The 12922-nt window shown below is 41.7% G+C and overlaps 1 protein-coding gene across 6 annotated transcripts in view; it reads left to right on the top strand.

Annotated features, from left to right (window-relative positions):
- The window catches only part of ZFYVE28 (zinc finger FYVE-type containing 28), a 180132-nt gene extending 167562 nt beyond the window's left edge, over window positions 1-12570 (top strand). For all 6 annotated transcript variants that reach the window (XM_064710207.1, XM_064710206.1, XM_064710205.1 and 3 more), the window contains 2 exons: window positions 9270-9373; window positions 10261-12570. In XM_064710207.1, the coding sequence (XP_064566277.1) occupies window positions 9270-9373; window positions 10261-10392 (236 nt within the window). In that variant the 3' untranslated portion in view covers window positions 10393-12570. The remainder of the gene's footprint in view (window positions 1-9269; window positions 9374-10260) is intronic.
- Window positions 12571-12922: the final 352 nt, after the last annotated feature.

The following is a 12922-nucleotide window of genomic DNA, read 5'->3' as shown; positions in this document are numbered from 1 at the left end:
GGTTCAAAAGGCCCTGCAGCACCCAGGCAGTGTGAATCAGCTATGTCCCTGCCCTAAGTGAATGGTAAAACCTGATATGTAGAATTTATAGCATATGAGATAACTTCAACAAAAGCAACCCCTGCCTGCACCTTTATTCCAGAATAGCACGTGCTTTATGTGTGCCTGCATGGTAGAAAGCAGATCTTTGTGGGATAAGTAAGTCCCTTTGGAATAAATAGATGTGGATGCCAGGATGAGCTTAGTTGCCTTGGCCAATGGTGTCCCATGCTAACATATCCTCTAAACCAAGCCAATAGCAGGTGCTCCTGCAGGTACTCTGCTTTTGGTGCTCACATAGGCTCACTAAATTGGGGGAATAACACAAGAAACTTAACAAAACAACACACTACAACAACTGGGGGCTTGGCCATGCCTGCACCAGTCTCCTTGCAGGCTTTCTCTGGGAGCCTCCCTTGGCTTATGTGTAAGTGGTTATGCTGTAAATATCTACAAACCAGTGTAGCTCTTCTGGCTGTGTAAACTGAGGAGTGTAGTCTGCTGTAACTTGGCTCCATTCCTGATGGGCAGGAATTTTATTGTGTATCCCAAAGAGACACAGGATGCTGAGGAGTATGGAGATGAGCTCCACCTTCCAAAACACAAGAAGTCACAGAAAGGCTACTAAAAAGGGCATCTGAAGTGGGTCAATTTGCTGAATTTGTGGGAGCTTTGGAAATACCCCTCACCTCCAATACACATCCCTGTCCTTTCAGATCACAAGTTGTCATTGCTGGCAACACTGTACAGACTTTTTCTGCTGAGGTATGCAGGGACAGCTAATGGGATACGTGGTTTTGCCATCCCTAAGGCATCCAGCATGAGGCATAAACTCCCACCAAGATTTTAGCCTCAGCAGCCATGTGCCTTTTTCCCCTTCCAGCACCTCCCCACGTGTCTTGTTTTTGCTGGCCACTGTGGAAGGAACAGCCCCTGGGTGTTGTTTGGGTGCAGGTTGAAGATGTCTGGTGGATAAAGCAACTTTTGCTGCTTGAACATTGTTCCCTGTTTCTTGCAGTGAGCCTGGTGGGTTTGTCCTTCAGGCCAAATCTGGGTCAGGGGCCATCAACAGGAGTACAGGAATGCACCACAGTTATCACTGTAAGGGTATTCAAGCAAAGGCTGAGAGCATTGCATCAAAGTTAATTAATTCCTTTTTGTACTTCAGTTCTATACCTCAGGTCACTCAATTATTTCAACTGAAAGTGAAAACAAGTGAAAGCAAAGGAGCACATCATAGCTCTTCCCTTCTGCCATTGTGGCAGAGTATGTATCAAATTGAGAAGGTCCAGCCAGCTACCTGCCAGGAAAGCTCTTCCCCATTATCAAATAAATCCCTCTAACTGAATGTAGCAAATGTTTTAGATTGTATTTTAGAAAATTAAAAAAGCCCCAAAAATGGAAAGCAAGCCCAGCAACCTGAACAAATAAATGGCCTTAAGAATGTACTGAAGGTTTTAGCCTCTACTCACATTATGAAGATGAATCACTTGTTTTTGTCAGACTTTTCATTCTTATTGTATATAAAACCCACCAGCTGGTCTAGGACATAAAACAAATGTGAATGTTTGTTATGAGCCAACTGACATTGGCAAGGGTTTAAGAGTTAAATCCTGTGACCTTCTGAAGGTTGAAATACAATAAACTACAGATTAATTTGCATTCCAAGACAAGTATGAGCCTATGGTCTATATGTTAATCTTTGGTGTCCTAATGCTCTAAGATTTTTGTCAAGAAAGTATATACATTTATACTTCATGGAGTATTAAAAAATTATGTATATTTATAGGGAGAGAGTGTAAAACAATTTTTCTTTTCCTATGGTAGAATATTAATTTATGCAATATTCAATAAGTATTTTTTAAATATAGTTAAATTTCTTGTCCTGGTTGTATGATGGAAGTGATGGCAAGTGGGATACAAAATTCTGTATATAAACTCAAAGCAAGTTGTAGTGGCAGGCTACAACTGGGCAAAAAGGTTGGGGTCTGAATTGCAGTAACAGCAGACAGGGCCTCTGTGCTGGAACTTCCATGGGACTGCCTTTTCTTCTCCCTGTGCCCTGGTGAGCTACAAACCAGCACGGGAGGAACCTTGCTGGGAAGTTCCTGAGCTCCAGCTTGGACAAAGCACAGCTGGATGAGAGCTGACTGAGAGTGGGCAGCATAGGTCACACACAGTGTAAAGGAAACCTTGAAAATGTAACAAAATTGCTCTTATTTAACCCAGTGTCAATGCATCCCTGATCAGGACAGAGCTGTGTCATTCTTAATATCCAGTACAGCTTTAGAAACACCAGGGAAGTAGAAGTTTGGTGTCTTTCTGCCATTTATGCGTCTGGCATCATATTTCCAGTCCTAACAGAAAACTTCCTTTGTATTTGCTTAGCAGATTCCCATGTGTATACATAGGTGTGCACACACACAGAGTGACTTCTTAACTTTTTTGACTTCAAAATTATTGCCTTTTATTGTTTCCATTTATCAGTTTGTTAATGAGATAAAGCATAAGTGTGACCCTGCTCACCATATTTGGGAGCATTACATTTATCCTTGTGAGTTTGATGATTTTAATACTAAAGGTGGGCAAATCTGAGTTTTACTGTACATATATTTTGGGATAACTTATTACTCAGGAGGACTGAGCTGTTACAACTGAGGGAAATGTGAATATTTTAAATTACCAAATTACTGAAGTTAAAGGCAGGCTAAGAAAGTGAGTTATAATTCTTGTCCTAGCATGAGATATCTAGAAATCTGAAGATTTTTCTCAAGGAAGCCAGCAAGCATTATGAAGCTGTTGGTGCTCCATGAAAATATTAGCTGTAGCATCTCAGCTGTCTCTGCAGCTATACCTGCATCTTCACTCCTTATCCCTCTAGCATCTGCTCAGAACTGCCTTGCTTGCTAGCACCTACTAAAAACTGCAGACATAATGGATTTGCTGTGGCTGCCAGTACAAATACCTGCTTGTGCCAAGTAGTGTTAGCATCTGTTTGCTTCACAGCACACACTATTCCTCCCTGATCCCTTGCCATCCTACCCTCTCCTGTTTGGTCACAGGCCCTGACTGCTCTCTATCCAGCAGCACAAGCAAAACTCAGAAGCTCACAGGCTCAGCCCCTTGTTCTTGTTGCATTATAAGTCCCTGGGTCAGAAAAACCCACCCATGCTCCTGTATGTGCAGAATCTAATCACCATGGCTCAGAGATAGCTGCCAGCCCCAGCTGAATGCTTCAGTTTTCTTGTGCCTCTTTTTGCCTGTGGTTGCTCTGTTATTTATGATGACCAAGCAACACCTTGTGAATGAAAGAAGTTAAACTGTTGCACACTTCATTGGCCAAACATGTTCTGTCCACGTAACTTTCACTTTTTCCTTTTTCAGCAGCTCTGCTTACACTGTGTGAGAGAGGAATCAAATTTCCATATGGAGGCAATGTTTTATAATCAACTGAACATATTTAATCATGCATGTAGAATTGCAGGATTCTTACAGGTTTTAGGCTGTAGTGCAATAATTCAATCTGACCTAGGCTTTAAGAACTTGCTCAGAGCCTTTTCCCTTCTCAGACTATCCCTCTTTGTTGGCACTATGTGGAACTTGTGGAGAATTCCATGCAGCACTTATGGGAAAACATCCCCTAAATACTGTAAAGAACAGGCTTATTAAATTCTGTAACATAACTGAGATTTTGATTAGGTTTTGTCTAATAAATACATGTTTTGAATGTTCTGGTATGTTTTTATGTAGATCTACATTATCAACTTCTCTATTATAAAGATTGGTAAGAGAATATTCCTACTAATGGTTATATGGAAGACTCAAGTCTCTGCTCTATCTGATTTAAAGTAAAGATTTGACCCATATCTCAATGGAAACCAGTGTTTTTTATGAGAGTTGCTCCATTTTATATAAATAATTAATTTGCCCAAAGAATTAGTTGCTGATCATGTACCTGGACAGAATGGACACAGGACATCATTCAAGGTGATGTTGAATCAGGCAGAGCAGAGGCTTGAGCCCAAGTTTGCAAAGCTCTGTGTCTTGGTGAAAGCTTTCTAGATTGGCACAGAAATTCCATCCTAACAAAGCCATTTGACCAGAGCTGAAGCTCAGAAGTCTGTACCTCTTTTCTCCCTTAGCCCCAAATTTTTCATCAAATTATATTCAGCATAAAAATTTATTTTTTGAAAAATGTCAAGCTGGCTGTAATCAGCACTGAATCTTCTGAGCAAGGACAAAAATTACTTTGGTGCAATTGCCTGGTAGAAATCTTGCATCAAAGTCAGAGATTGCCCAGAATGACGTGGAAAATCAGATGTGATGAGGAACAAAAAAGGTTCATTTTACTGTGGCAGTTGAAGTGAGGGGTAAAGTCAAGCCGCCGTAGTTTTCAACTTTCTGTGCTTAAAGCTGTGAGAATTTGCAATCCTGCTTTCCTCAGAGAGCTCCAGCAGCCCCATCTGACCCTTCTGGCAGTGGAGAAAGTAATGCTGTGACTGCTGCAGCCATGGCAGTTCCACAGGATGCTGTGGGAGCAGCACTCTGCAGCTCAGTTTGGTGTAATCAGGGTTATTTTGCATGATGTGCTCTGAAATCTAATGCTAGAGGAACTTTAAGTTGGAGTTCTGTGTTAGGAACATTGGATAAAAACAAAAGGTGCAGAAAGGGGTATTTTCTCTGACTTGTCTGGCTGTTGCACAAACACCACAGTTTAGGGTTTAGCAGCTGCTCTTCAGCAGGGAGTTGTGGTGTGCTTGCTTCTGTTTTGTTTCCTACCAGAGTGCAGATTTGCTGGCCTAGGCCTTCTGCAAGCTCTAACAACTTTTGGGGTTGTTTCTTTCTCTGCATTGGTCTCAGCAGCACAGAAAATCTTCAGCTTTCTGGGCTAATGTTTCAGTCATCACACAGCAGATAGACCTGGGTACATCTTCTCTTCCTCTTGGGTTCTGAGACAGAGAGATCATCTTGGTTTTCTAAGATCAGATGGGACTGCATTAGGTATAATGCACATATTTAATGCCCAATTAATGTGTTCTTTTTGATAGCTTACAGTGTCTGTGATATTTTGTCCATGATTATGGTTTTCTGAAAGCTCCAGCATCTTGGATTTACCTGACTTTTAACTCTAGGAGCAGAAAATGTATTTACCTAATGAGGTAGCATACACATGTAAAAGTGAATGATAAAAGCTACAGGATAAATAAAAAGACTAAAATTTCATGATTTATGAGAAATTGTTATGCAAGATGTTTGAATTGTTAAGAGCCTTTTTCAGTCTTAACACTATTTAATTTTATCTTGTGCTTTTTCCTTTCTCTAAACTTGTTTTTTATTCATTTAAATACTTGTTTCTCTTCATTTCTCTGCTTTTTTTTTTCCTGTGCATGTTTTTAATGTTTTCTTCTAAAATTTATATCTGTATTCTGTCTCATTAATCCCTTCCTTCCCTTCCTCCTCCTCTTTGATGTTTGTGCTGTGGACTTCATCCATTTCCCAGCAGACTTCTCCAAACTCTCATTGCATGATAAAGCACTGGGCCAATTAGCCCAGGAACAAGGTTTGCCCTCCCTTCCTTGTCCAAATCCCTGAAGCACAGGCAGATAATGCTTTAGAGACGGGATGTTGCTATTTGCTGCAGCATGCAGAGCTAATGGAGCAGCATAGCCTGGAGAAGGAGTGTAACATAAAAAGCCTGTGGGTGCAGTGCTGCTGCCCTGCTCCCAGCACAGCTCCAGGCTCGTGCTCGGGGTTTAATTCGTGTAACGCACTCTCTGCTCCTCACATGGAAGCTTTTCCCCTCAGGAGAGGGCTCTTCAGAGAGTATTTCAATAGCCTGTTCTATAAAAAGCTCAGTGACTCAATTGTTGATGTGTGTAAGTCAGGAGCTGCTCCCAAGGTTGAGTGAGATGAGCCTGGGGAAGGGAACCAAGGGGTGGCATCCACTGGGGCTTCTTCTATGGGCTCAGGGAGACCTAACCAGGACTTCATCCTTGCTGCCAGGGTGAGCACTTCAGCTCCACTCCAGCACTGCGTTGCCTTTCTAACTCTCACAGCTCTGTGTTTGTAGTCAGTGTAAGGCCGTTTTCAGTCAACTGGAAGGAAAGGCTTTGGGGTAGTGGCCCAGAGTTCCCCATTTCAAATGTCACTTCAGTGCTGCACTGCTTTCATTTTGTGCAAGACATCCCTCTCCTGATTTCTCCCCACACACTGACTGTAGCTGGGTGATGAGGATTAAAGCAATTACATTTGTAGAGCAGTTTGAATGCTAAAAGCTGTTACATAACCAAGTGTTACTATTTGGGGGTGTGCTGCAGTGCAGCAGATCTTGGTGTGAGCACTTGGGAGGGCACGAAACCCCTGAGGCAAGGGGGCACGGGACTGGCTGTGCCCCCCTGCTGGTGAGTCACTGTCTGGGCAAATGTGCCCTTTGGCCACCCTTTGGACACTCGCATTCAGTGAATCAGCTGAGGTGACACCAGTGTGGAGGCAGAGAGATTCCCTCTGCTGTGGGAGAGTGTTCTGTGGAGAGGGTTGTGCTGTTTCTGTACATTGCCAAGAAGTTGTGAATTATTTTTTATGAAAACCCAAGTTACAAAAACAAAAGTTTTCAGATTAATTCATCTGTCAGTCAAGTGATTCTGTAACTGTGAATTACAGCTTATATGATTATTGTTAGTTTGAGGTCATTATTTATCAAAATTTGCTGGGTGGGTTTTTTTTTTGTTTTTGTTTATTTGCTTGGTTTTGGTTTTTTGAGGTGGCTGGGGTTTTTGGGGTTTTTGTTGCAGTTATTCTTTCTATTTAGCACGGAGAAAGTCTATGTAAGATCAATTAAAAAATAACTTTTTCAGCATTGCACTTCAATGGGAAACAACAGAAAAATATAGGGGGGGAAGAAAAAAATAACTCTGTCTTTCCTCCACAAAAAAAGCAAAAAAAGCCCCTCAAAGAAACTAAAAAAAAAAAAAAATTAAACAGCTGATAAGAAAGCTGCTTTCTGCTGATGAGTCCCAGAGTCTTTGGAGTGGGCTTGTGCTGGCTTATAATGTGTGTGACCTAGCTGTGATCTGAGGGAAGGAGTGATGGTGGCTCCAGCTGCTGCAGAAGTGGCACATCACGTTGGGATGCTGCAGGGGGTACAGAAAGGGCCTGTGCTTTGTGGCTTTTCTGTGAATATTGAAATCAGTAACTCTCTGAACCTGGTAGCCCACCCTGCAATGCAGTTTATAAAGCATCAGTATCAAATTGACCATCTTAACCAAGCCTGCTTCCACCAGACCTGCAGAGGGAGACCTGGTGGCACAGAGCTTGGATAATTTCCTAAATTTTTGCTGTGTTCAAAACGAGTGAGAATCAATGGATAGTTAAATCCCTGGAAACATAATCTATGTAGAGACAAGTTTTAAACAGGAACATTGCTATTGGTTCATATCTTTGCCTTTTGTTTTGGGTATATGTGATAACCCAAAGGGCCTCCTGGATGGAAAACATGGGGATTCTCCATCAGGCTTGCCATGGTTTCAGATCAGAGAAAGTGACAAAGTTTTCAAAATCTACATCATAAACTGATATTGGGAGTAATTTTCACTGGGCAAGATACATGTAGTGCCTTGGGAGATTGCAGGAAAGGAAAAAAAAGTAGAAAGCAACATGTCTTGGCTGCACTGTTATTAATGCTCGGCTTAAGCTGGCAGTCCTGTATGTCCCGGCTGCTGAAGGAAACCCTGCTTTGAACCAGGGATTTGTAGCCTTGGATCCCCAGAGAACATTTTCTGGTGAACTGCTCTCAGGGATGAGGTGAAGGCTTCTTTGTGCAATCTCCTTTTTGCCCACCACATCAGTAATTTCTCTGCACATCAACTTCTGGGTTTGGTTACTGGCCCTGTAGGTGTAACCTTTATCAGACTGATGTGCTCATTAAGTGAAGGATAACTTCCTTAAGCTGATTCAACCTCTAAAGTAGTTTAGAGAAGCCTACAAAAGCTGAGTCAAATTTTAAGTTCTCTTTGTTTTTACTAATCTGCTTTTTGAGCAGTTTCTTACATTGAATGCTATATCCTTTGTACTTTTAATTTGACAAATGTTGCAATGTGACAAACACATGAAAACTGGTCGTAGTTATGTTGGAACAAACCAGTGGATTTTTCATTTAATTATCTTTCTGCCTGTAGCTATAGTCCTCTTAACCTCTGCATCAACTGCACCATATGTTTTGTTGTTTGATAGTATGCTCCTTGAGGCAGGGATGTTGCTTGTCAGGTTTATAAATCAGCAATTGCATGGCTTGCAAATTGTAAATAATAGTAAAAAAGGAGCTGCATGCAGGGAACTTTGATAAATACACCCAGAAGTTCATGTTCACCCTGTCCATGGATTCCTTCTGGACAGAACTTGCTTTGCACTCATTAGATTTTTACCAACTTGATGAAGCAGTCAGCTTCATCATTTCTACACTTGTAACTCCAGACTCTGAGGTCATGTCAGCCTGTCATGAGCAGAAAGAGCTCGACAGAAGGGAGCCCAATACCTTCTGCCTTGCCAAAATCAAATCATTTCCCTGCTTGTCTTTTATGGGAGGTTGGAGAGCTCACAGGAGACATAAACAACTGAAACATGCTGTCTGTGGTAATGGGCAAGTTCTTTCTCTGCTGAGCTATGTACACTTGATTTTGTGGTTTTGCTGTAGTTACTGGTGACTTCCAGGAAGAGTCCTAATAATTGAACAGATGGTAATCAGGCTTTGGGTTTATTACCTGTACAGTTGCTTGCCTAATTGAAGAAAAGCAGTTGGCCTTTCTGGAGGGAAGGCTGAAGAGGCTGGGAATGATCTCAGCTCTAAGCTTGTTTTGATGGTGGTGGCACTGACAAAAACACTTGTGATTCAGCTCTGCTTTAATAATCTCTTGTCTTCTTGCTTTATTTTGCTTATCTTCTTTTCCCTGGACTTGCATATGACTAAGATAGATTTTATTTCGAGTTCAAAGCTGCCATTTTAATGCCTGATCTGCTCTGCCCAAAGTTGAGTGCCTGGCAGAGAACAGAGGAGTTTGAGCCCTCCTGGGCATCCTGAACTCACTCAGCTACTGTTTGCAAAGCACTTGGAGAAATGCAGATGAAAGCAGGTGCTGTTATATTTTACTCTCCCTACTTCCTTGTGGATCTGGTAATCACATGTTTGGTTTTATTCCCCTTTGATTGATTCCCTTTTGTTGCTGTGTTTCTGCCAGATCCTCCTGACTGGGTTCCAGATGAAGTCTGCAGCTACTGCACTGCATGCAAGGCTCCTTTCACAGTCATTCGCAGGAAGCACCACTGCAGGAGCTGTGGCAAGGTAATGACTCACTCAGGGCTGTGAGGAGCTCCCACCAAAGCCAGCAGCAAATTCATGTGCACCACAGAACCTGGCTGCACAGCAAAATGTGCACACTCAGCCAGGGTTCTCAATTCACAGGTGCTTCTGTGTGCCTGGGCTGCCAGATCTCAGCTTATGTTTACAAAGGATTGGGGAGGGGTTCGGCTTTTATACAGCAATAAGTGTATAAAGCTAAAGGCAGAATTCCCTGATGAGATCCTAGAACAGTCCCCACCTCAACAGAGTCACTCTGGACCATTGCTGTAAGCTCCAAGGAGCCAGGGCAGCCTGCACTGCCAGGGGTGATGCACTCACAGCTCAGCTGCATGACAGGGTGTCCCTTTGCTGTTTTTCCAAACCTTTGGAGGATCACTCTGGTGTGTAGGGCTGCTGCTTTGCAGGTTTGTGGGGGTGGAAGAGGGAGCAAGGGAGAAAAAAGCAGTCATGTACCACAGGAAGCCAGAAATCTGCAATCCCATTTCACTTGCTGGCTGGGGGGAACAAGTTAGAAAGGAAGAAGCTGCTTCTTTAACCAGGTAGTGGACTTGCAGGAGTATGAAATTCAGAGGTATTCACAAGTAATCCCCTAGCCTTTCTTTAAAACCAAGGGAGAGATGCTTCTTTGCACCTCTGCAGGAGCTGCAGAGGAGGGCAGGCCAGCCTTGGCTGCTGGGCACCCTCACTGGAGGGACTGAGCCTGGCCAGATAAGCTGGGTGGAGATTGCCTGCTGGGGCCCTTCACTTGCTGTGCTGAGGACGGTGCTGGTGCCAGCTCATACAATCTTCTCTCCCCTCCCTTGAAATGAATTTTGTCCCATCTTGTTCTTCAGAGGAACTGAGGAGAAATTTTCCCTCTTGTTTTTCAGATCTTCTGTTCCCGCTGTTCCTCCCACTCTGCTCCATTACCTCGTTATGGCCAGATGAAGCCTGTCCGTGTTTGCACTCACTGTTACATGTTCCATGTCACTCCTTTCTATAGTGACAGAGCTGGTATCTGACAAATTAAACTACTGCTGTGTCTTCTGGAGTCTTACATGGACTGATATATTTGACCTAAGCCAAGAATTAACTTGAAAGAGGGACCCAGTGAGGGCACGTAGGCTTTGACATCCATTATTATAAATTTTGTACAGTTTTTATTGCATTTTACTAAGCTGCTAAAGGGAACTACGAGGCGTCTGTAGCTCTGAGGCTACAGGACAGTCTTCCATAAATTTATAACATTAATGTTACGATGCCATATGCAGAACAAATGCACTGTGTGGAAGGAAATAGGGCTCAGAGAATTGAACAGGCATTGCTGCTTATCTTACATGCTAGGAACAGAGTAGCCAGTTAATTAGTCCATCCCCAGTGGATCAGTCCCAAAGCTCAGACACTCCTGTGCCCACTGGAATCCCAGCATGGCTGTGGGCATCAGCACACTCCCACCTGCTGCCATTTAACTTCCCCATGTCTAGATTTTTGCTACCTATGCTAGGATTAAAAAAAGCAAATCTATTTCAAATCTCTATTCAATATTTACAAAGGCAAAATTTTCAGTGAATCCCATAGGAAGCCCTGAAGGCCCTAAAACAATATATTTCTGTTGCCTCTTATTTACCAAGCAGAGCAATAACTCCAAATTGTCTTCTAAGAATTTTTTCAACTTCCATTTCCATAGTTTGGAATTTTGGAAGTATTTATAATCTGAATAATTTTTGCTAAATCCTGTTAATAAAGTCTGACACAGAAGTTTGGTTTCTATAACAGCATTTTAAACTTAACAAATTTCAGAGGAAGTGGTTACCAAATAAATTAATTCATATTAAAATAGGTATTTTTGAAAGTTTGGCAGCAAAATTTAATAGACAATATTTTAAAAATTATTTCTTCCATACTGAGGTTTTTTTAAAAGGCAAATATGTAATGAAATATCCAAAAGGTCTTACAGAATGGTCAGCCAGAGAAGGGTACTTGTTGTCCACATTTGGCAGAGTAACCATGTAAAATAGTGCATACTGGTACTTCACTCATGCTAACAACTCAGAAGACATTTGTATTTATTTGAAACACCAGGGAATAATTGTTATCTCCACTCGGAGGGGAAAGAAATGAGACTCACACAGATTCATGCTATGATCTTGCACGAACTATTTGCAGTAAGAGCTCCCTGAGCACTGAGGTTTCAAAGGCATTTGGACCTGCTTTGAGTTGGCCACATGAAAAGCAAGGCAGTGTGTGCTGTGGTTACAGAGGAAATGAGATCAAGAGCTCTTTGCTGTGCCCCCTTTCCTGACTTGTGGCACTACACACTGTGTTTCAAAGTGAGAAATACCAAAATGGGTGAGGAAGTTGTTTGTGGTATCACGCCTGAGAAAGGTCGTCACTCAAACTGATAAGCCAAAACTGGCCAGTGTTAATTTGTTTTTATGTTTATTTATTTTTGGGGACATGCTCTTTGCTCAGTGGTTTACTGTTCAGTGTTAATGAGCCATATAAGGGTGCTGCAGTTTGGCACTACTGTCATTTTGATTCAGATGAAACAGCTTCACTTAGTTGATGTGTAATGCACAAGCCTTATGATGCTGTTTGTAGACAATGTCAGCTCTGATGTGTTATCCTCACTTATTTATATTTTTTATTATTATTACATCCCTGAAATCCTGCTCATGAAACTCTTGGGTTGGAGTGTCTGCATTCACCAGAGTTTGGAAAGGCATGGCTGGGTGATTGGTGGGAGATGGGTAATGTGGTGCAAGCAATGATACTTATTCAGGCTTAAATCTCAGGCTTCACATTGCAATGATTATTGCAGTTTTATTTTTAGGAAGAAAAAAACAGAAAAACACACAAGAAATTTAATGCTTCTTTTATAGGATAAAAAAATTGCAACAAACTTCAATTGTGAAATAAATATGCACAAAAAGTTGCTTCTGTGGAAAAAATCTTATTTAATGCACTGAATATTTATTTAAGCTTGTTTTTATTTTGTAAATGCTGTAATTCAGAATCATTTCCATAAATATGATATTTAAAGATCTCAGACACTATAGTTTCTTATGTAAATACAGACTCCTATTTCTCTTACTGAAAAGCACAATGACTATATCAATACTAATATACATTTGCCTCAAGAAAGACTTTCATCTTGTAATCTCTTCAGATAATTAAAGTGTCAGGACTTTCTACTTCCATGTGCTGAATTGCTCTTTCATTTTGGGGTCTGTTTACATGGAGTGACAGCTGCCATCCTGTCAAACAAACTGGCCTTAACTCTTTCTCATTTTGCAAAAAATGTGAAAGAAATGAGCTTAAATTTGAAGATGGAAGTCACCCATACAGTGAAGGGGTGGTAAATCAAAGCTGGAATACCAGCCTGTCACTTAGCATTGCCTCGTGCTATCTCTTGCCACCAGCTGAAAATCTCCCTTCCCAAAATATCTTGTGTCAATGGCCACTTCAGTCATCAGGCATGTTTGATCTGCCTGTGTCACATCTGAATAATCTTTCCTGTGGGGGATGCAAATCTGCAATGAAAACAGTGCT

This window comes from Zonotrichia leucophrys, chromosome 4, assembly GCF_028769735.1.
Source record: "Zonotrichia leucophrys gambelii isolate GWCS_2022_RI chromosome 4, RI_Zleu_2.0, whole genome shotgun sequence".
Classification (NCBI taxonomy): domain Eukaryota; kingdom Metazoa; phylum Chordata; class Aves; order Passeriformes; family Passerellidae; genus Zonotrichia; species Zonotrichia leucophrys.
Note: the sequence above shows the minus strand (reverse complement) of the source record. Positions and strands in the feature narration are given on the sequence as shown.